Here is a 25,230-nt window from a genome sequence, read left to right as displayed (position 1 = left end):
ACATTTTTATCCAGCATCACATTACAAAAGTTTTAAAAATTCTGCCTATAAGGATCTAAGGACTCTAAATACTTTAACGTTCGCTGTAGTCTGTAATGTAAACGTTCTTTATGTAAGCGGTGGGAATGTAAATTTCGAACGTAAGTCATTTTCAAGCACTTGAAATAAACCAATATGGAAGAGCATTGCATTGTCTGCCTGCATCGCCATGTGGAAATAAAACATTCCGCAGCTTGCAGTAACATAATCACTTTACAGTTTAATAGTTGTACTTACATGCATTATTTCACGTATTACATAATCTAATTAACAGATTCTTTTAGCTTACACATACAGAACGAAACATCGTATTACTTAATTACATTAGGACTGGATCCCCATCCATAACATTACAACGTCACATGTTGTACAATAAAATGTTGTAAGTTATTGATGTGGTTTCGGTTCTAATGTATTTATGGAATACGACGTCTGGTTTAGTACGCGTAAGCTAAAAGAATCTGATAATTACATTATGTAAAAAGTGACATCGTGCAGGTAAGTATAATTATTGTGCTTCAGATTAGCGAATCACAGGATTTATCCTCTATTCATCCGTGCTTAGTCTGTAAGTAAGCTGTTTAGGTTTTTATCTTGGTAACGTCACGTAGCGCTCTGTATGAAAATCACTGACTCTGCTGTGTGCAGTCTGCGGCTGGTTTGCACTGCTGGAATATTTGCCGTTGTAGTGTTGGGCAGTTGGATGTGAACAGCGCGTAGCACTGCGCAGTTGGAGGTGATCCGCCAGCAGTGTTGGATGTGGGGAGAGAGACGGCGGAGTTTTGAGAGCGGATGATCTGGACGTGTGTCCATCAGAAAGAGTAAATTTGTAACACTAGATGTCATGAAAACTATTAAGGTAAATACATTATTTGTTCTTTATAAAAATCTTTCATTTGCTAACTATGCCTATCAGTAGTTAGTGCCTTCAGTAGTTAGAATCTTTTATTTAGCTGGCAGTATTGGCGCTCGTTGTATTGCAGTAGTTCGAGTAACGAAGATTTTTGTGAGGTAAGTGATTCATGAAAGGTATAGGTTATTGTTAGTCAGGGCCATTCTTCTGTAGGGATTTTTGAAAGTCAGATTGCGTTACGCTAAAAATATTGTGTGTTAGTTTAGTGTTGATCAGAATAAGTAAAGAGAGAAATCTCTGAGTACGTTCATTTCCGCTCAGCTGTTTGAAAATCAAATAACGTAGAGGTTTACCAGCACAAAAATTCATTAATTTTTCTAAGGGGATGTTTCAAGTCTTTTTCTGTTTCCTCCCAGTCTCATTTTATAGACGTATGTGTTCCCTCTCGCCTGCTTCATTTGTTGTAGTTTTATATTTCCTCCTTCTGCGAATTAGATAAAGTATCTCACGTATTATTCAAGGGTTCCTGTTGTAGCTTTCATTTTCCCTAATTGTTCCTCTGCTACCTACACTGTTTCATCCCTCAAAGCTTCTCTTCATTTTCCATAAAAATACTTTCACTTATTTTAGTTTTTAATTTCCTGCTTTACCACCATTTCCTTTGTTTCGTAACCATTAACTAATAGTCATAGTCCTCATTTGCTCCTAGATATGATATAAAATTTAAAATCTGGTTTCTAAATCTCTCTCTGAAAACTTACAGTGTCTTCCTGTCTCTTCCAGGTAATCTTCTATCATGATTCAGAAATCACGGAAATGATTAAATTGTGCTCAGACCAAAATTCTGTCTTCCCCTTTCTTCCATTCCCATAGCCTGTGCTCTGCTATTTTTCCATCTGTTCCTTTCTCTAATATCAAATTCTAATCTCCCATCACAATTAAACTTTCATCACCCTTTCTTTCAATAATCGATATACTCTTGCAATCTCTTCACCACCTGCTTAGCAAGTAGACATATATAATTGTTTTGCTACGGTGGGTCTTAGCTTCATATCCAACTTGGCTAGGATAATGCGTTCACTATGTTGGTCATTGTATTTGACTGTTATATCTGTTTTATTACTCATAATTGCACCTATTCCGGCGTTACTAGTGTTCCTCCCGGCCCCACACGTAACACTTTCACACTATAATTTTTCTTTTTTATTTTCTGGAAAAACTGGCTCCTAAAAGTTTACAGTGTATAATTCTAACACCTTACTCTCTTTCTGAGATCCTTGTGCGACAATGCAGAAAGACTTGGTAGATAAGTAGCCACTATACATGACTGCTGGCAGCAGTGGACACGAGAATGTACAGTCGTAAGAAGACTGGGTGCTGGATGGACACGTGGCACCCCAGAGAGGGAAGACCATCATATTCGGCGTAGCTGTGGCGCATTGTACTGCATCTGCAGTAGCAATAAGATACAATGGACTGTTATAAATCGGTTAGTTAAAGGGCAGCTCCGAGAGAGGCACATTGCAGAATGCATTCAGCTTACGCCAACCCACCGCCATTGGCGACTTTAGTGGTGTCAGGCAAGAGTTCTTGGAAGGCAGTGTGGAGGTCTGTTATGTTTTCTGCTGAAAGTCGGTTCTACCTCTTTGCTGATTATGGACGTGTGTTGGTTAAGAAGGAGGTCATCTGAGGGCCTCCAACCAACCTGTCTGCAGGTTACACACATTGGACCTTTACCTTGGGTGCTATTTCGTATGACTACAGGAGCACTCTCGTGGTTATCCTATGCATCATCATAGCAAAATTGTACATCAATCTGGTGATTCGTCTGGCATGCTGCCATTCATGAACAGCTTTCCAAGGGATGTTTCCCAACAGGATAACGCTCGCCCAGATAGCGCTGTCGTAAACCCAAATCCTCTATGGGTGTTAGCATGTTGCCTTGGCCTGTTTGGTCAGCAGCTCCTCTCTGATCGGGCATCTATTAGACACCATCAGATGACAACTGCATCATCATCCACAACCAGCATTAACCGTCCATATACTGACCGATCGGGTGCAACAGACATGGAACTCCATCCCACAAACTGACATCTGGCTCTTGTACAAAAAATCCATGAACGTTTGCATGCTTACATTCAACATTCTGGCCGTTGCACCGTCTTTTATCGTGTCAGCATTTCACGTTTGCTATGCTTTATCTCTCGCTTATATTAACTTGTGATCTTTCCAATGTTAATCACTGAAATATGTTGCCTAGAAAAATGTATTCCTGAAGTTTCATTACTATAATTTTTTTTTTTTTTGGTTTTGTGATTATTTTTTCGTCAGTATGTGAGGCCAAGACTGATCACCTAGCCCAATTTTACAGTACTCAACCCTATGTCTGTTTATGTAAATTACTTCTTTTTTTTGTTCTTAAACTGTATTGTCAAGACATATCCCCAATATCCCTGTAAACGAGATCTATGGAGGAATGAAATTGCTACTACTGCTAGTACTACTACTACAACAACAACTACTACTACTACTAAATCACTAATTCCACACTATATTTTTCTTCAGCCTATTCACTTCTCTTTTTTAAAAAAAGTTCTCTAACCTGTCCCCCTAAACTACTGTGTTCGTTAATTCTATACTAAATCCCAATGAAACATAAAACGACAATTTTCAGATAAGGAAAGTTCCCAGGTGCTAGCAAGTGTTACAAAACGCTTCTCACTTGCAGATTGAGTACTGTCATGTAATGCAAAAGGACACTAACCACGGTGATGATCAAGAAAAGACAACGTGTGTGCTCTGATACTGGGAAATAAAATATGATGTTATAGCTGAGTGCCGGTATATTTCAGAATTTAATATAACTCTCTCTACAAAAGAGTTGCTAACGCTTTCTCTGAAATAATTTCAAGAATATCTCCGAGCTGCTCCAATAAATTAAACTTTATCATAAAAGTACATAGAATTTTCCACAAACATTCTCACTAAAGGAATGAAGAAGAACAGTTTCTTCAGGATTTATTTTTACCGATGAAGTAACTGTTCGATACTGTGATCAGAGACACAGCCAAATTTGGAGTTTCAATTATTCATGTGTTATTCGAGACTGTATTATAAACAGCCCTAAGTCCCATGACTATTGATTTCTCCCTTATGAGCGTGTGGCGATGTCCTGTTTCAGTGAGGATAACACTGCAGCATATCATTGTTATCATCACCAGTCAGTTCGATCACGGTGGTGCTGAGCCTTGCGACATAGGATTCTTGCAGGTTTTTCAGTTTCTGCCTGACTTGAGTTTCCTGTTGTCAACACAATCCAGCTGTCTTTCTTGAATCTCTGACCGCTCTTCCTCTTGGTCTTCTTTGGTAAATTGGACTCCAATCTAGCACTTGTCTTAACAACTGCTATCTACCTTCGTGCGACATGACCAGCCCACTGCCAGTTAAAGGTATTCAGTCTACTATGTCACTGACAATGAATTCATTTAATGTCGATGCCTCACAGCCACAAGCTATTACTGGCAGTATACATCGGTCAAAAGAGGTTTTCTTCAGCTCGTCCGAATCTTATGCTTCAAAACTAAAGAGTATCTTCCATTAGCTTGGCAGCCTAATTTATCACGTCGAAATATTTGTGGTTTTAGTTACCCTTTCATATTTACAGGGTGACCCAGAGAGACATGTTCTGTGAATCTTTGGAAATGGGTCCTCCCTAAAGATATACTCGGATTTCCCTCCGGAGTCCCTTCATTCATCATGTTCTTGCATTTACCATAGTTAATTTTTAGACCAGCTTCGGAGCTGACTATCACAAGTTCGTTAGCAAATATATGAAGTTCCACTATACTATTAGCAAATAAAGCAGTATCCTCAGCAAACCTCAGGTTATTTAATGTCTTCCCATAATTTCGATTCCCTTTGTTTTCCAATCCAATGAAGACATTGTTTTTTTTTTCTTTTTAGGACTGCTAAAAATAATTTTAGAGAGTCATCTCGGTTTACAATCTTTTTCAATAAGAAATTGATTGGTTTCTTCAACAACACTAACAGACGCTGTGGATGTTTTGTATATCTACTTATAAAGCTTTAATGTAGGTACACCTGTTCTGCTCATTGTTCTGTTAGAACCTCAAACACGGCTGCGTGGCTGATCGAATCGAGAGCCTTTTAAAAATCCATAAAGGCAAGGCAAAGAGGTAGATAATACTCATTTGTTCTACTAATTTGCATCGCGTGGAGTAAGGATACGATAAATTGTACTAAATCCTGTGTGGACTCCAGTTTGTTCAGTGGAATGAGCGAGGTCAAGTATAGAACAGCCTGGTAGCATGTAATTTCCTTAATATACTTAAGTGGTATGCTTTTCTCTACAAAATGGGTTTTTACGAATGAATGGAGGACTGCCGAATTGGTGGTGTCAACATTATACACATAGCTGGAAAAGGACTTCGAAAACCATATGTGAAAAAATAATATCAAAGCGGGGTAGACAGACCCAGAAACAAAGTGTAAAAGTTTTGTTGAAACAAGACAGCAGGTAAGGTAACTTTAATTATTTTGTCCTCTAGTTTGTAAAATAGTGCTCGTGGCCTAATTTTCGGAACCAACTATATGATGTCACACACTGCATAACTTACCAACATATATGCCACGGAGCATGGCTGGAATTTCATATATGATCTACAATATTATTCTTGTTTTCTACAACCAAAACTCAGTCTAAACACACGAAAGATTTGAAACGTTAGTATCTTTTGACAAGTTTTCTCATAGTGGAACTAAACAATACCTCAGTCACTCCTCTCCAATGAAGGTGTTTAACGTGTTGTATGTATGACTGAGGGAATAGAAAATCAATAATGTGTTTCATCTGGCGAAATAACTCTATAGTGATAATAATAATAATAAAATATGACATAATAATAATAACAATACACTATCTCCAAACAGCTGCTTGGAGCGCAGTGCACAACGCATAAATCATTTTTGCTAGCATTGTCAATCTGTTCTAGTTTTTCCATCTTTTTTTATTTACTTCGCTTTCTTCTCTCACTTTGTTAAATTCCTACTTCTATTTCATTCGCTTATTTCTTGAGTGGTTCGATGAACTCTCAGCCAGGCACTTAAATGTGATTTGCAGAGTATCTATGTAGATGTAGATGTAGATGTAATACTCGAGGTCTTGTACAATACGTTGTACTGCAATGTTAGTTTGATGAAGTTCTCCACGGTGGTCTGTCACGTTTAAGTCTTTTCGAATCTGCATAATTACTCCACACTACATCAATTTCGCCTTTTATTGTATTCCATTTTTATTCTTCACTCTCTCTTGCATTATCAAATTAAATGATCGTTGGTGCCTCCTAGGTAAATTAAAGTTATCATTTCTTTTCTTTCCGACTGTATTACATAAGTCTACATTACTTATCTGACCTAATCATCAGAATTCTGGTGTCAAAACATACTTCAAATTTCCATTCTGTTCATGCCTGTACCTTTTACCGTCCTCGTTGCAATTCCATATCAAGTTACAATACAAACAAATAGCTTCAAGAAAAACTATCTGACACTCAGGTTTCTATTTGACATAACATGTTTCTGTTTTCCAGGAAAGCTTGCATTGACACGGTCTGGATGCACTTTATGTCCTCTTTTGTCTGTATTTCTGCCATCGTGAGATATTTCGTTGCTAACTAGCAAAACTTTTCTACTACATGCTGTGTCTCATTTACTAATCCTGTTAGATAATCTTTAGCTGACTTAATTCGACTATACTCATTTACCTTTGTTTTATTTAAGTTCATTTTAAAACCTGTTTTCAAGAGACTAGTCTGGTTAAAGGATCTCCGATAGTGTTACAATGACATTGGTAAACTTTGAACTGTTAATTTTTTTCTCGTTGAACTCTACTTTTCGTTTAAAATTTGTCCATAAGAAAACTATCAGCAGCATGTGTTTAAAAGAATTTGTTCTGAAAGGAGGGGAGAATCAAAGATCGTATATACTGAAAAAAATTTCGCCACCTGAAGAAACAAACATTTGTGCATTTAATGTGTCACCTCTGGTTTCTACAACATCAACAGATTACAGATACTCAAAAAATCAGGACTTAACGCCCGAACCCAGGGAATGGCAGTTGTCCAAAACCTGGGAATTGGCCAGCATTGAAGCCTGGGTTGAAGCCTTGGTTGAAGCCTGGGATGAACCCTGGGTTGAAGCCTGGGTTGAAGCCCGGGTTGAAGCCCGGGTTGACACCTGGGTTGAAGCCTGTGTTAAAGCCGGAGCCGTAGCCCTGGTTGCCATTGCTAGGGAACGCTGGGCGCCTGCTTGGTGGTGGCGGAGCGCCCCACTGGCCGCCGAAGTTTGGCCGCAGGGGCTGCTGCTGCTGCTGCTGCTGCTGGGGCGACTGGTTGTCTGTGCCTGACCCGTTGGACGCCTGGTTGTCCGTCGCGTTCACATCAGGCAAGCGCTGAATCTCCTGGGCGGCGCAAGCGGAGACCTGCGGACCAGCAGACAGTAAATCAGTAGCTGTCAGATAGCTCACGAGGCTCTTTCTGGTTTCTACTGGGGACGATCAAAAAGTAATGTAACACATTACTTTGCTCGGCCAGTTTCGGTTGAAAAAATGCACTCTTTGTTGTGGAGCATCGTGGAATATTCCCGCTTCAGCAACTGTAGTTTTATGAAGTTTTGATAGGTGGCAGCGCTACATGTAGCATTCAAAATGGCGCCTGTAACAGAGTTGCGTTCCAAATACATAGCTGAGTTTCTTCTGGCGGAAAACCATAACATCACAGATATTCAAAGTCGTTTGCAGAATGTCTACGAACACTTGGCAGTGAACAAAAGCATGGCGGGTTGTTGGATGAGGCATCTGTCATCACAGCAGCAAGCTCCATAAACCTGTCAGATCTTCCGTGTTCCAACCAGCCGTACACAGGTGCGAATCGTCCAGTGTTGGAACGCACGGACATTCTCGTTCGAAGTGATCGATGGATCACGATGAAGCACCTCGCTGCACTACATGAGGTCTCTGTTGGTAGTGCTGACACACTCAACAACCAGGTGGGGTACTGAAAGGTATGTGTCCGCTGGTTCCTCGCCACCTAACAGAAGACCATAAGGAGCAACGAAAGACGACCTGTGCGGAGTTGCTTGCGCGTTACGGAGCTAATCGTGACAATTTTTTATCGAGCATCGTCATGAGCGATGGAAAATGGTTCAAATGGCTCTGAGCACTATGGGACTTAACTTCTAAGGTCATCAAGGTCATCAGTCCCCTAGAGCTTAAAACTACTTAAACCTAACTAACCTAAGGACATCACACACATCCATGCGCGAGGCAGGATTCGAAGCTGCGACCGTATCGGTCGCATGGTTCCAGACTGTAGTGCCTAGAACCGTTCGGCCACCTCGTCCGGCCAAGGGCAATGGAAAATGGGTTCATCACTTCGAACTGGGAACAAAACGGCAATCCGTCGAGCGACACCACACCACTTCTCCTCCGAAGAAAAAGATCAAGGCTCCACCCTCCGCCGGTAAAGCTATGGCGACGGTCTTCTGGTACTCTGAAAGGGTTATTGCGTTTTACGTCGTCCCTCATGATGCACGATCAACTCTGAAGTGTACTGTGCTTCCCTCAGGAAACTGAAGAAACGACTTCAGCGTGTTCTTAGACACAAAAAGGAAACGAACGTCTCCTTCCCCACGACAACACAAGGCTTTGCAAAACTCTGCGCACCCGAGAGGGGAAGAATGAACTCCGCAGGAAGCAGTACATGATGGCATGTTATTGATGCACCAAGATGTTGGCTCCAACGTCGACCATTAGAGTGGTCCACCAGTAAGATGGCGCAAGGACATAACATTGAATCGAGATTATGGCGATAAAAACCAACTTGTCTTGAGAAAAAATCTGTTGCATTACATATTCAGTGCCCCTCGGATGTTGATATCTTTGGATAATAACGTTTCCTTTTCTACATCCTATAATACGAAATCGATAGGATTAGGAGGTGCTTTGGACGTCGTCGCACTGTTCATGTGAACACTGTTGCAAACAAGCCCATTTTCGGTCTATAGGAACGCGACGTGACTGTATGATCATGCACGGACTAACGAAGAATATTTCTGGCCTCTAGGGTGCTAGTCGCGTGGAACTGTTGAGCGCCGATGAACAGTATGGCGACCACTGGTGCATAGACAGTCATCTGCGCAACGACAACACAGGACTCTGGAGTGAAGCACGTTTCTTCAGATGACAGAAGTTTCTGTGTACAGCATCAGAATGGGTGGTCCATGTATGGAGGCTACGAGGAGAACGAATGTTACCAGACTACAGTAGAGACTAGCATCTAGCATGATGGTGTGGGGTACTTCTTGGTACGCCAGGGGATCATTTCTCTTTTATATAACATGGATACTAAGCCATACGTTTCTGACATGTTACAGCTGGTGGCTGTGCTACAACTTGGATGTCTCAGTGTCGTCATGTTTCAACAAGATAAGGCAAGACACATGTTACCCCTGTGCTGTGACCTACCTCAATGCACAGGATATTGCCCTGGCAAGCGCATTCTCCACACCTCCTACCTGTTGAAAACATCTGGTCTTGGGTTGCTGAGACATTGGCAAGCCACCACTCCATAGCGACCTCTATGTATGAACTCTGGCACAGAGCTGAATCGGCATGGAATCTGCCAAGATCAGTTCTAGTCAGGTTAGAGCCAGGGGCGGCAACTCTGTGTTCTACATTTCGTATATCCAGAAAACACCTACAAATTTAATCATGTATTGTTCCTACTACACTGTGTACAAACAATAAGTAAGATTCCGTTTCTTTGCTATTCTTCACAGTGTCCCAGTTTTAATGTATTTCTGTATGTTAGCTACTGTTTCTATATAGCCCTTTTGCCTTTTTCAATGTTCGTATCCATGTAATTTTCGTATTTTCCTTCTTTATTTACCGTTTTTTCATCTTCAAGAGGCTCTTGTGGAAGTGTGACATTTATCTGTCTACCATCTCCACCTGCTACACGTACCAGTACCTCAGCTTTTTTATTTATGCGCAAATTTAGAGACCAGCTAACACACATTCCATTAGATTAACCAACAGTTTCAATTCGTGTCCAGTTTCAGCGGTTATCCCTAAATTATCATGAAACACAATCAAGTAGATTTTCTCCCTATATAGGCCGAAGTGGCCGAGCGGTTCTAGGTGCATCAGTCTGGAACCGCGCGACCGCTACGGTCGCAGGTTCGAATCCTGCCTTGGACATAGATGTGTGTGATGTCCTTAGGTTAGTTAGGTTTAAGTAGTTCTAAGTTCTAGGGACTGATGACCTTAGATGTTAAGTCCCATAGGACTCGGAGCAATTTTACTAAATTTTCTGTCTATGGCAAGCAACTCCCAGACTTAAATACGCCTTTACTTCCCTCACAGCCTTTTCCACACAGAAAGTAAAGATCAGAGGTGAAAATGAGCAACTTGTTCTTCAACTTCTCATGTTTTTGGTCACTGGTATCGACCCATCAGTACTGACGGCTCCAGGCTACTTTTTTAAAGAGAGTAAATTACCCTTCTATCACCGTACTTCGTACTGTACTGCAGGGCCAGCCACAGCGTAATGAACCGCATGCAATCCGTATTTGCAGGCCTCGTGCGGACCGACGATCGGCCTGTCTTCGTTTCGCTCGGTCCTTCTCGGAAGTACCCAGTACGGCGCAACATTTCATTTAGTGTTGCGGTGTGGCAATTTTCGGTCGGGACAAGTCTTTGAGTTCGGCAGCCCCGTTGTGTCAGTCTGTTTCGCCCTCGCTATTTGTATGTGATATGTACGACGTTCGCAGGTCTAGTGGCTGTTTGCACAAACAGAGCCACTCTAGTGATTATCGTCACAAACCTTCAAAAATCAGTGGTAATGGCAGAATAGACCGATGAGACTTCTCAGAAGCTATAACGCAGTCGCATAATGGACGGGATCCATATATTTGCTATGAAACAACATTCGAACACCACGCAAAAAGAATTTAAACATTCAGTTGGCAATGAAAGAGCAAAATAATACAAGGATCGACAGATGGGATTCATTGTCCTGTACATCAGGAAGCAATTTGTGCTAAATAGCGTGGACCACGTCAAAAAATAATGAAAGAATAAAAAATTTCTTAAGTCGCAGGCGTCATTCCACTGCCAGTTACAACAATTTTCGATGGAATTTAACGAAGGGTGTGGAGGAGTTATATATTACTGCAAAGTACGTTGGTTGAACCAAGGGCATGCGTGGAACAATTTTTCGATTGAAAATCCACTATTATTGGATTTATGAAGGAGAAAGGAGTGCAGGAACGGAAATCAGAACATCCGTAATAAATTGCGGACCTCAGATTTTAAGTGGCCGTGACTGTACACCGTCTGCAGTAAGACACTCAATCGTGAGAGACAATTTGTTTCTGATATGACGGACACGCATTTAAAAAGAAAATAATATTGCGCAAGGGAAACAGTCCAGTATCCTACTGCGTGTGTGTATTGTGTGTATCAAACCGGGGACATAGAAACGACGGAGAGACTTCGTCCCGCCGTAGCCCTCAGTGGTGCATAACCCCACAACAGGCCACAGCAGTCCACCCACCCCACCGTCGCCCCTAACCGAACCCAAATTTATTGTGCGGTTCGGCCTCCAGTGGACCCCCCGAGAGCGTCTCATACCAGACGAATGTAAACCCAAATGTTTGCGTGATAGGGTAATTATGGTGTACGCGTACGTGGACAGTGTTTACGCAGCAATCGCCGACACAGGGTAACTGAGGAGGAATAAAGGGAACCAGCTCACATTCGCCTACATAAACGGAAAACCGCCTTAAAATCCATCCACAGGCTGGCCGGCACACCGGACCTCGACACTAATCCGCAGGGCGGATTCGTGCCGGGGACCATCACGTCTTCCCGCTCGGGAAGGATAGTTTTCTACACGTTTTGAGGACACTGCCCATCTTACATCTGTTTTCGAGACAGGTCGACCTTTCAGTGGAAAGCGTCCTTGTGCATGTGCATATGTAACCTACTGATCTACAACGTAATTCCCATTTTATAGACAAATCCCTTTACGTTTGAATTATACAGAACGTCTACACTGTTTTCCTCAGTTAGAGTTCCCATTCGTCCATAATGAAGTTACAAAAGTGGTATAATATTTCTGTCAACATATGTATGGGAGCAATTATGAAACTAAAGAAGTCTCGATTACGTGGCAACCTGAAAGTAAAAATCTGTGTCTGTTCGTATGCCATAACTTTATACCAGAAAAACTACGTTATGTCTTCAGCACATTTGTGACCTACTTTGTGGAGCAATACGAAATGTGCGATAGCAATTTCCCTCTTCCCCTCACGTCAACATTCTTTCTCTTCACTGACGACGGTTATAAACAAACGGAAGGGGTCACCGTGTGGTGCCAACTATCACCATTTGCTGTAAACTTGCTTACGGAGGACTTCGAAGACAAACCCTGGAAAAAGCTGCCCTGAATCCTACGTGGTTTTTCAGATATGTTGATGGCGCATTTGTGGTGTGGAAACATGGGAGTGAAAGACTTCAGGAGTTTTTTCCAGCATCTGATGATCTCTGTGCACCCGAGTACCAAATTCGCCATGGAAGAAAATGGTGATCTCCCCTTTTTGGACGTCTTAGTCAAGCGCAGAACGGAGAGCACTATAGGACACTGTGTGCACGGGAACGCCACCCACATTGATTTGTTTCTCCACGCTGACAACCCGACATCCTTCATTGCGTGAGGGTGTGCTATGTACACTGGCACAGAGGGCCCGTGTCATAGCGGTCGAAGAAAGCCTACCAAGGGAGCTTGACCACCACAGGCAAGTTTACAAGAAGAACGGATACGACAAAAGGCAAATCCGACGTGCTTTTAGGCAGGAAGTACAATCCCAGCAGAGATAAAACGACGAGGAGGACACGACATTGGCGTATAGGTCATACGCCGGCAGGGTATCGAACAAAATCGGCAGAATCCTGGCTCGACGTAATATTAAATGCGTTTTTCGCCCACTTCCGGAAACGCGTGCCTATTAGGTACGGCAAAACATGACTCGGGCTCTATAAACGAGGTGTTTACCGTATTCCATGTAAATGCGGTAAGGCGTACATCGGAGAGACTGTATAAAGAATGGAAGAAAGATGCAAGGAACACAGAACACACACCGAACTTCCGAAAATCAGCGGTTGCAGAACACTGCGAGGTTACAGGTTGCTCCAGGAAGGATGAAGAAACGAAAGTGTTAAGACATGTCGTCGTTTTGGACTGTGTTCTGAAGGAGGCTATTGAAATACGAGTGGCTAACGGACAGGCCGACGCAGGCCACTGAAGGGCTGAAGACCAGAGATGGCGCCCACCATCCGGCGGCGCACCATCCCCCCCGCCCCCCTCCCCCCCCCCCCCTGGCCCCTACCCCTACCGGCACTCCGCCCATGACGGCTCGTGACCGGCAGTGAAGCAAGGGATGGGGGCGATAACGGTATTAGAGAGGCCGGACGTAGCGAAGATGCTCATTCTGCTGGTGTCGCTTGAAGATGACAGCACAAAAACGACTGCATCCGGTTGGACACGCGACAATGGTACAAACTGTTGAGTCATTGTTTTTCAGTACACCGTCCTCAGTCAGCAATAGAAATATTTGCACTTGTACCTGTTACGTCCTATATACACTGAAGTGCCAAAGAAACTGCTGTGAGCATGCGTATTCAAATACAGAGGTATGGAAGCAGGCAATATACGGCGCTGAGGTCTGTAGCACCTATTTAAGACAACAAGTGGCTCTGTTGTTAGATCGGTTACTGCTCCTACAATGGCAGGTTATCAAGATTTAAGTGAATTTGAAAGTGGTATTATACTCCGCGCACGAGCGATTTGACACAGCATCTCCGAGGAAGCTATGAAGTGGGGATTTTCCCATATGGCCATTTCAGCAGTGTACCGTGAATCCGGCTAAACATCAAATCCCCGACATCGCTGCGCCCGGAGAAAGATCCTGCAGGAACGGGACCAACGACGACTGAAGAGAATCATTCATCGTGACAAAAGTGTAACCCTTCCACAAATTGCTGTACATTTCAGTGCTCAGCCATCAAGTGTCAGTGTGCTAACCACTCAACGAAACATGATCGATATGGGCTTTCGGAGCCGAACACCCACTCGTGTACCCTTGACGACTGCACGACACAAAGATTTACGCTTCGCCTGGGCCGGTCAACACCGCCATTGGACTGTTGATGACCGGAAACATGTAGCCTCATCAGACGTGTCTCGTTTCACATTGTATCGAGCAGATCGACGCGTACGGGTATGGAGACAACCTCATGAATCCATGGAAACTGCATGTCAGCAGGGAATTGTTAAAGCTGGTGGAGGCTCTGTTACGGTGTGTGGCGTGTGCAGTTGGAGTCATATGGGAGCCCTGATACATATAGTTACGACTCTAACAATTGACGCTTGCGTAAGCATGACGTCTGATCACCTGCATCAGTTCATGTCCATTGCACATTCCGAAGGACTTGGGCAATTCCAGCTGGACGATGCGATTCCCCACACGTCCAGAATTGCTACAGAGTGGCTCCTGGAACGGTCTTCTGATTTTAAACACTCCGCTGGCCACCAGACTTCCCAGACATGAGCAGTATTGAGCATATCTGGTATGCCTTGCAACGTGCTGTTCAGAAGAGATCGCCACTTCCTCGTACTCTTACCGGATGGTGCAAGAGGCGCAGGACGCACTCCTGCTCTTGCAACAGCAGGGTAAGGATGTGATTTTCTGCTGGGTTCCAGGGCACATAGGGATTCCTGGAAATGAACTTGCAGATGCGGCTGCCACGGAGGCTTGCTCCATCCCACCTCCTGCTCGCTGTTCCGTCCCCCTGCAGGCCATTACGTCTTTCGTGACTCGGAAGGTCATGCGTTGGTGGGAGGCTCAGTGGCTGGACGTGAGGGATAATAAGTTGCGAGCGGTGAAGGATTCTGTCCGACCGTGGCTCACCTCCTTCCGACAACGACGCGCTGAGGAAGTAGCCCTTACACGGCTTAGGATAGGACATTGTCCTTTGACACATGGTTTTCTGTTACGTCGTGAGGAGCCACCAACGTGTCAGACATGTGGGACACAGTTGTCGATACGGCATATTTTAACTGAGTGTGTTTTATATGCGGGTTTGAGGGAAGATCTCAGTTTCCCACCAGACCTACCCTCTCTTTTAACTAATAATGAAGCGAGTGTCGCTAGAGTTTTACGTTTTTGTGTGATGTCTGGCCTTCTTCCCAAAATATTGGATTTAAGTCTTAATGTGCTGTCCAGTGGTTTGGTCACCCATTATTTGTAAGTGGTCACTCAGCCACCGTTACTTATTTTTCCCTGTTTGTACTGCTATTTTATTTTTAGTTTTATCTCCCTGTTTTGATGTGCTGTGTCCATTCTTGCAATTTGAACAATACCAATTCTCTCACGATTCGGCTCTGAATTGAACTTTTGGGAACGGGCGCTGATAACCTCGCTGTTGTGCGCCCTAAAACACTAATAATCATCATCATCATCGTACTCTTACGGATTTATGGACAGCCCTGGATGATTCATGGTGTCAGTTCCCTCCAGCCCTACTTCAGACATTAGTCGAGTCCACGCCACGTCATGCTGCGGCACTTCTGCTTGCTCGCGGGGGCCCCACACAATATTAGGCAGGTGTATCAATTTCTTTGGCTCTTCAGTGTATAATGTGTCCTTATTTTGCGGCGTCCAGAAAACGAATGACGACAATCTAATCTCCATTAGACAAAACAGAAAACGATAGCAGTCACACAAATGCACAAAGATAGTGTCCTGTCCGAAAAGTATTGTCATGAAAAAACATAATAACCCGCGAAAATAAAGGAAAAGGGTACTATTGTTCATGAAGGAGGTTTATAGGTATATCGCAGAGTGTACAGCCAATATGCAGGTTATAATCTCCTAAAAAGTCCATGTGATTCTGTAAATCTTTGTATTTTCTGACTCGAAGATATTGGTGAGGCCTCTGGGACATTGGTGTTTAAATTTTTTCCATTTGTTATGCACTGATGAGCCGAAATATTACGACCACTGCCAACCGCGAGGATGACTGCCTCCTGGTGGTGTTGCTGGCTCGTGACGCAGTAAGGAAAGGATGTACGCGGAAGAGAGACGAATGGGCAGTCATTACAGCGAAGATACGGGCCGCAAATGCGGATATCCACTGGCATAAGTGGTTTTAACAAGGGACACATCGTTGTGGCTGGAAACGAGAATCCCCGAAACGGTGAATCTGGTCGCCTGCTGGCGTACTACAGTCGTGATCATCCGTGAAAAGTGGCTGAAGGACGGTGGAGTAACGCTTAGACCGTATGGTATATGATAACCACGTGACATCACAGAACGTGGAGGTCGGAGGATCGCCCACTTCGTAATCCAGGGTAGACAGCGATCTGTAGCAGATCTGACGACAGTGTACAATGCTGGTGGAGGCACAAGTATTACGAAGCTCACTTATCAAAGCAGTTGCTGAGAATGGAGCTCCACATCACACGACCCTTACGTGTTCCTGTGTTGACCCAACGACAACGTCAGTTACGATTGCAATAGACACAGTATTGCTGAGGTTTTCACCTTGGATCAATAAAAACGTGCCGCCTGTCGAATGAATCGCATTTTTTATTACTCCTCGTCGATGGCTGGGTCCTTACACGGTGTCATCCAAGAGAATAGCTGTACGAATGATGCACCGCGTCGCAGATGCAGGCCTGTGAGAGCAGAATTATGCTGTGGGGTACACTGAGTTGGGCTGTCATGGCATCTGTGGTGGTAACTGAGGGTATCATGACAGCAGTGAACTACGTGAACATTACTGCATAATGCTTGAAGTCTTGATATCTTCCAGCAGGATAACTGTCCGTGTTGCAAGGTCAGAATTGTGTTTCAGTGATTTGAGGGGCATTATAATGAACTCGAATTGATGTCTTGGCCATCAAATGAGGCTGATCTGTACCGATTAGAACACATATCGGGCGCCAGTTGAATGCCCGTAAACCACGCCGTAATTTGCAGGAATTGCTTCACCTATGCGTAGACACTTGGTACCACCTTCTGGAATACTGTCAAGGACTTGTAGAATCCATACAGGCTCTCTGTTGTACTGTGTTTCAACAGTGGAACAACAAGCTATTAAACAGGCAGTCATAATGTTTTGGCTCACTTTTTTTAGTTTCAGGGATGTCTACGGATCTATAAAAATCGCGAGTAAGTGCCCATTGTACAAATGTTATGACTGCATAACTAATTTGCTCAGTATTTCGTGACGTGTTTAATACAAAAATCACAAATAGTAAATACACTTACACGTGTAGATATCTGTGAGTGAATACAGTACACACTTCTAGCGTACTAGTCAAACTAACAAGAATACACATACCGAATTGTGTCGTAATAGTCTTCGTCCGGACTATAAGCTGCTCCTTTACAACTGACACATAGAGATTTTTGCTGGTCGTTTACCATGATTTTAGTCCATTAAGTTCAATAATGGCTCTGAGCACTATGGAACTTAACATCTGAGGTCATCAGTCCCCTAGAACTTAGAACTACTTAAACCTAACTAACCTAAGGACATCACACACAACCATGTTCGAGGTAGGATTCGAACCTGCGACCGTAGCGGTCTCGCGGTTCCAGACTGAAGCGCCAGGAACCGCTCGGCCACAACTGCCGACAGTCCATTAAGTAACAGAGTATTTAAGCAACAGCAAACAACGCAGGGTGTCATACTAGCTATGCACAGGGAATGGGATGCAAGGCAATATCTTAACCTCGTCCAAGTAGCCTCGAGAAATTCCAGATGTATGAATGATAGGAGCACTGACTGTCCACAAGGGAACAGAGTTTGCGGCATTGGTTGCAGATAGTCGCCGAGCATATATATATAATCCGCTCCTATACAGGAAAACAGCTTTGTCAAGTCAACGAGGCGACATCTCACCCCACATTATCAGCTGACGCCTGTCGTAACTCCCATTCTAATGGGTACAGTCAATATCAAAGAGTTCTGCTGGTCTTATCCGAACGTAAGTACGCTCATAAGTGGAGAATAGAGTGAACGACGATTCGTTTGACTACAAAGCAGTCTCCCATGGTTACGTGACCAACATGTATTCTTGCGACACCAATTTCGATATTTCAAGGCATTGGATGGTACAAACAGTGGCTTTGAAATGGCCGTTCTATCGTGAATATTTTCTCCATGATCTTTTCTCGTTCTTTCAAAAGTTATCATACGCTTCTAAGCTTTCTGTTTCTGTCACTCAGCTTGAATTTCGGCCATTGTTGTGCTCAGCAGGTCGTAGTTTCCTTGACTGACATGTGCTGTAAATAGAGTGGACGCAGTTCTTTTCTCGACACTAATAGAAATGTTGTCCTCTTTATTACTAAAACTTCAGCAAGATTGTCCTCAGCAGTCTCGTCTCTCTATAAATCTAAGGGATTCGCCATAACGAAGTTTTAACACATCAGTATATATTCCGTCTGACATCTATCACCAATAGTAACAGACTAACGATTGTGCATTCTCGGTAGCTAGGTGGGATACTTCAACACTAATGAACTGGAATACACAGGGGTTTCGGGTGCTGTTATAACACAGGTGCCCACAGTGCTTGGTCGGCAGCTGCAGTCAGTGGTATTTCCAAGTGAAAACGCTTCACACAGAATTAAGGGAATCGCAGGTAAAGCGGAATCTGGTCTGCCAGATAGAGATTTCTAAAGACTGGCTGAGTTGCCTGTAAAGTAAAATCTTGTTAATTCGAGCCCCGCCTTCGTTTAGTCCGAGATGGATAACACATTAAAAATAGGTTAAAAAAATCAAACCAATATTACGGATGAAATCTAAAATCTGCCGGGAGTGGGTGCGATCATCGGCCGAGATGCGGGCGCCCACACTGCTTCCAATTGTGCCCGCTTTAACCACTGTTGTTGTTTCACCCAGTCAGCCAATGTCTGCTCGGGCTCAGTGCAGTGTGTATGTGTAGTCGGGCCGTGTTAATTTTTATTATTGCTACTGCCATTTCTCACCAATGTGAGCGCTGACTCCTCAAAGCAAAACAGGCAATTTGTTTCTTTGCAGACGAAAATTTTGCCACGGAGGATCTCGCACAGAGGAGAGAGAATAAAAAAAAGGTTGCGGCGGAGTTGGGCGTAGGTGAAGTTACAGAATATGACAAGCGACGAAACAGAACCTCACTAGAGTTGTGGTATTCTACCAAAGCATCTTGTTCCTCTTCTAAAGAAACATCAGAATTAACGGATCGTAAAACCATGAAAACGTAAGATTACGAACAGACTAGTGAAGCCCTTCATTTGTGGTTTGCTTGACAGCGAGCTAAAATAAGCCCAATAAGTGGTCCGATGACTCAGAAGCAGGCGCCCTGATTTCGAAAACAAGCTGAAGGAGGAGAAGGAAGTTTTTCTGGTGGTTGTGGCTGACCGGATAGGTCGAACAGAAGGTAACAGAAGGTATAGAGAGCGGCGCCTTGATATCTGTAGTGAAAAGTCATCCGTTGACAGAGGAGCTATCAAAATTATCCAAGAAGAAACTTAAAAAATATAGTAAATCTTCACTGGATCAGGTTTATAATTGTGGTGAGACAGGCCTCAATTATAGAATACTTCCGACTAAAACGCTAGCAGCTACAAATGAAGCTTCGGCTACAGTTTATGAGAAAGCAGCAGGTAGCGTGCCTTGCTTGCGGCAATGCCTCTGGAGATCACAAATTGCAGCTTTTGTTAATTGTTAGGTCTGCTAAACCAAGAGCAATCAAAAATATACAGTAAAGGGGAAGAGGACGATGTTGGTACTAACAAAGTGAGCCATAGTGATGGAACGGCGGCATTAGAATTAGCATTGCACTACGTGGAACAACGGAATGTGACGACACCAGCTAACGTTATGCTTCTAAGAAGATGGCGGGACTACGCTGCTAAGAACAGACGTTATTCACAAAAACAAAAAAACTTCTGATTCCTTTTTCCGAAAACAAAATGTGGTGTGACAAAATACACTCCTGGAAATTGAAATAAGAACACCGTGAATTCATTGTCCCAGGAAGGGGAAACTTTATTGACACATTCCTGGGGTCAGATACATCACATGACCACACTGACAGAACCACAGGCACATAGACACAGGCAACAGAGCATGCACAATGTCGGCACTAGTACAGTATATATCCACCTTTCGCAGCAATGCAGGCTGCTATTCTCCCATGGAGACGATCGTAGAGATGCTGGATGTAGTCCTGTGGAACGGCTTGCCATGCCATTTCCACCTGGCGCCTCAGTTGGACCAGCGTTCGTGCTGGACGTGCAGACCGCGTGAGACGACGCTTCATCCAGTCCCAAACATGCTCAATGGGGGACAGATCCGGAGATCTTGCCGGCCAGGGTAGTTGACTTACACCTTCTAGAGCACGTTGGGTGGCACGGGATACATGCGGACGTGCATTGTCCTGTTGGAACAGCAAGTTCCCTTGCCGGTCTAGGAATGGTAGAACGATGGGTTCGATGACGGTTTGGATGTACCGTGCACTATTCAGTGTCCCCTCGACGATCACCAGTGGTGTACGGCCAGTGTAGGAGATCGCTCCCCACACCATGATGCCGGGTGTGGCCCTGTGTGCCTCGGTCGTATGCAGTCCTGATTGTGGCGCTCACCTGCACGGCGCCAAACACGCATACGACCATCATTGGCACCAAGGCAGAAGCGACTCTCATCGCTGAAGACGACACGTCTCCATTCGTCCCTCTATTCACGCCTGTCGCGACACCACTGGAGGCGGGCTGCACGATGTTGGGGCGTGAGCGTAAGACGGCCTAACGGTGTGCGGGACCGTAGCCCAGCTTCATGGACACGGTTGCGAATGGTCCTCGCCGATACCCCAGGAGCAACAGTGTCCCTAATTTGCTGGGAAGTGGCGCTGCGGTCCCCTACGGCACTGCGTAGGATCCTACGGTCTTGGCGTGCATCCGTGCGTCGCTGCGGTCCGGTCCCAGGTCGACGGGCACGTGCACCTTCCGCCGACCACTGGCGACAACATCGATGTACTGTGGAGACCTCACGCCCCACGTGTTGAGCAATTCGGCGGTACGTCCACCCGGCCTCCCGCATGCCCACTATACGCCCTCGCTCAAAGTCCGTCAACTGCACATACGGTTCACGTCCACGCTGTCGCGGCATGCTACCAGTGTTAAAGACTGCGATGGAGCTCCGTATGCCACGGCAAACTGGCTGACACTGACGGCGGCGGTGCACAAATGCTGCGCAGCTAGCGCCATTCGACGGCCAACACCGCGGTTCCTGGTGTGTCCGCTGTGCCGTGCGTGTGATCATTGCTTGTACAGCCCTCTCGCAGTGTCCGGAGCAAGTATGGTGGGTCTGACACACCGGTGTCAATGTGTCCTTTTTTCCATTTCCAGGAGTGTAGGTAGCTGCCCGAGGAAAAGACTTGGCAAGTGTTTTGTCTGGAGTGAGGCGCTCTGTAGGGCAGAAACATGTATACTGAGACGAGAGGATGAAGACAAGCCAGAAGCATTTGAAATGTGAATGTGGAGGAGAATGGATTGGGTAAGCTGGAGGGAAAGAGTGACAAACGGATGAGCGTTGGAAAGGGTTGCTGAGATGCGGAGACTGCTGCAGGCTACAAGGGAAAGGAAGAACAGGATGGGACATTCGTTGACACGAAAGTGCCTGATAACAGAAGCTTTGGAAAGTATTGCAAATTGAGAGGACGGAGGAGGTACAAGAGGACAAACAACATCAAGGGAAGCAGAAATTACACAGAAGTGAAGTGGGAGAAGATAGGAGAGCACGGATACCTACCATGTGAAAACCTGGCTATGGACAGAACACTGACGATGATGACGACTAGCAACAGTTGTACTGTAATTTATGTAATATGTGTGTGTTTACGGTATAACGTTTGAGTTTCTAATAGAACATTATTTCTTAATCAAATTCTAATTAATACGTGAGCTGATGAAATGTTATTGTTTACTGCAATGATACTGTGAATACCGAGGCCTGAATCTATTTTTAAGTGAAAGATCTGTAGATTGTCACACTTCGTTTTGTTCTAGTTTTCCCAAATTCGAATTCCACTCGGTCCCAGTTACCTCGCATTACCGAAATTTTGCTGTATATACCGTAATAATCTTTCATTGTACTAACTTTCGTCACGTAATTACTGCTACTTCAGTCCAGAAATACCCGACGTTATCGATATACCTGCTTCATGAAAGTCCGTGGACACAATATACAGGTGCGTAACGTTGACTTCTTCCACGATATTAGTCATGAAACGTCACATCTACTTTCACTGCCGGAAAAAGGCGTGTACCACGTGCACTTGGCTGTAGTGGGCGGAGCAAATCTGATCTATTTTGGACGATTGGCGCTGCATGCTGTGGAGCTGGAAAATGAAAACATTAATTATCCCTGTACAAGTTTCGAAAGGCCTTCACTTGTTGTTTAATGGGAGTGAGAGAATATCGGTTTTTTTAATGATGCGAACTTACTGTCGCTGTAAAGCTGTAAACACATTTATATGAAACAAGTGCGGCTACGTTTCAGAACTATTAGATGATTCGCGGGTCCATTATCTTCTTTCTACATTATGTCTCTTCATTGTCAGCCAAAATTAGAGCCACATTATGGGCGTATTAACATAGTGATATCTCCGTGAGATGGTTTTCGCTCGTCACTTGTATCTTACCGTGTGCAACTGCCAATCGGTAATTCGACACGATCGCATAGCTCCTTTCCAATCCTTTCTCTGCAGCCCCTTATGATACGTCACAATATGATTTTCAGTGGATTTTGCTGAGATAATTAATGCATGAGTTGACAAGGTCTGCACTTTTAGAAACACGTTGTCACAAATTGCGTGCCTACACTCTCTGTAATTGGAAACGTCATTGTCATTCTAATAGGACTTACAATATATTGACTTATATCAGATTATTTAATGGTTTCTTTAGTTCATGCCAATGATCCCCTGTATCTTTCCCTTGATCACTATCTCGCTGTTCGTAATAAACTGAACCGCGCAGATTGTACACACAAGGTAGACAAGTGTGTTTTCTTGCACTGTTCGTATGAGACACGTTTGTTACGTTCGCATCCACAAGGTGCAGCACAGACAGAGCAGAGACTATGTCTTTCACCCCTAATCACAGGGGTAAGAAGAGAGATTTTCAGTTTCAGAGCAGCAGATTACAAACATTATCCTGTGTAAAGGTTTCAGCGAGGTATTTTCATTCGTTTAAGTTTAAAATACGAACATAGAGAAGTACAGTCAGTAAAAATCAGTAGGGGGTGATCTGAGCAACAGAGAACAAATATTTGTTCAATTATCCTTTCCACAACATTGAGATACCATGAAAACATGAAAACTGGAGGGAGATAAGATGAAATCACGAAATAAATCATCTTATTAGTAAACAAACCAAGTACTGTCCGCAGACTGTACGTCTGAGCCACTTACCGCCAGGAAGAAGAAGAAAAGCAACGCTCTCATCTTGATTGCGGACTGCAGCTGACCGGAGCAATGAGCGGTCTTTTTATACCTCACCAAGCATCGCGTGATATTTATTCCTACTGAGGACTGCTTGTTTGCGAACGGGGCTATGACACGCGCAGGTGTCGACACCTCCCGTAAAGCAAAAGCTGACAGTCTATGGACACAGAATGAACTGTTATTGTACCGTATTCCGGGAAGGCTTGAGACGTCACAGCTCGTTTGTGTTTGGAACTAAGAACGGTGTTTTGGCAACTGAATAAACAACAGTGGAATGATACAGGAATTGCACACGTGCTTCAGCGTACTGCCTCATGTAGCAGCAGCTGCTTTCAAATTTCATCAATAATCGGGAAATTCTGTTACAGTAAAGAAAGGTCTTAGGCTGTTTACGAACCGCCAGATATCGTATGCTTCTAATATTCTCCCACCGGGTTTGAAAAGTTGTTGTCAAATCTTTGCTTCTCAATGCAAGGGTATAATAGTCAGTAATAATAGTTTATCAGAAACGGAAAAGAATTCCATAAACGGTTCAAGTGAATGAAGACAGTACCACATGTCAACGAGACACCACTGGGACTAGAAGATACAGCGCCATCATCAATGCAAATGTTAGCGTTTGTGATGCTATAACACTACTCCATAATGTTTCTGTTAATTAATCCTGCAATTTTAAAGTAATTATTTGTATATGCATGTACTAATTTTGTCAGTATTCGTTGTTTGAGGACGAAAATATAATTATGAGGAAGTTATTGAAAAATAATATTGTAAACATCTTTAGTAGAAACGTTGACATAGTCAGTGAAGTTCATATTGTATAGAATCCAAATAGTCTGTTTCACAGTTGGTAATAGTGTTTCTGGGCATGAATGTTCGCAGTCAGTAACTGAAAGAGACTTTCTAGTCTTCCGTTGTGAAGAATGTACCCAAGATGGCAGTGCTCAAGGGCGTAATGGAGAATGTTTTTGAAATGGTATTTTAAGTATGGCAAGGTGTTGTGTGTAGATGGACAAGCACATTTCCTTGCAAGTACAGAGCTTATAAGGAGAATTGTTAACTGAAGGAGACTACTGTGTGAGCAAAGTTATCGAACGCTGTTCTTTGCTAAAGAAGGACCTGTTGCCAATAGCGGTCGTTGTGGAATGCATTACGTCGAACCACCTGCAACTCGGCACAATGTCAATTAACTTTTTAACTGTGTACATGGCTTGCCAACTTAATGGATTAATCACTTTCAACATTTTAATGTTTTATTGAACTATAAACAGTGTGAGTGTTTCTGATTATTATCGCAATTCCTTAATCGTTTACAGTGTCCTGCCCTTTCATCATTACTATCAAGGCAGTCATAATTGAAAGAGATAAAATTATTTCAATTCAGAGAAGATTAATTACATTTGCAGGTAACTTGAATCTAATAGTTCATGAAACCAGATGAAGTAATATGTAATGTTCTTCATGCATTTGAGTGCTTTTACTGCATCCACTCAATAACTAGGTAAAATAATTTTAAAATAATTGACCAATTAAAGTGAATATTGATTTCTGATTAATGTGGCTTTTGCAAATTTTAATGTCTTTTTCCAAATATTTAATGATATTTTTGACTTTCCTATAATTGGTGTCGCAGAGGAGTTTGTTACAATTAATGAAGTCATTACGAACTACTCTTAGCTACCTTTTTCACTAACAGTGATT

General features: G+C 43.6%; 1 protein-coding gene across 1 annotated transcript; it reads right to left on the bottom strand.

Annotated features, from left to right (window-relative positions):
• Positions 1–6,916: 6,916 nt before the first annotated feature.
• LOC124596361 (circumsporozoite protein-like) lies at positions 6,917–23,651 on the bottom strand. The gene is made up of 2 exons (XM_047135469.1): positions 23,497–23,651; positions 6,917–7,391 (listed from the first exon to the last, which is right to left on the bottom strand). Exons 1-2 carry the CDS (start codon positions 23,527–23,529, stop codon positions 7,002–7,004), a joined length of 423 nt encoding a protein of 140 aa, XP_046991425.1. The 5' UTR covers positions 23,530–23,651; the 3' UTR covers positions 6,917–7,001.
• Between the last annotated feature and the right edge of the window lie 1,579 nt (positions 23,652–25,230).

This window comes from Schistocerca americana, chromosome 2, assembly GCF_021461395.2.
Source record: "Schistocerca americana isolate TAMUIC-IGC-003095 chromosome 2, iqSchAmer2.1, whole genome shotgun sequence".
NCBI lineage: Eukaryota > Metazoa > Arthropoda > Insecta > Orthoptera > Acrididae > Schistocerca > Schistocerca americana.
This window is presented reverse-complemented; position numbering and strand designations above follow the sequence as displayed.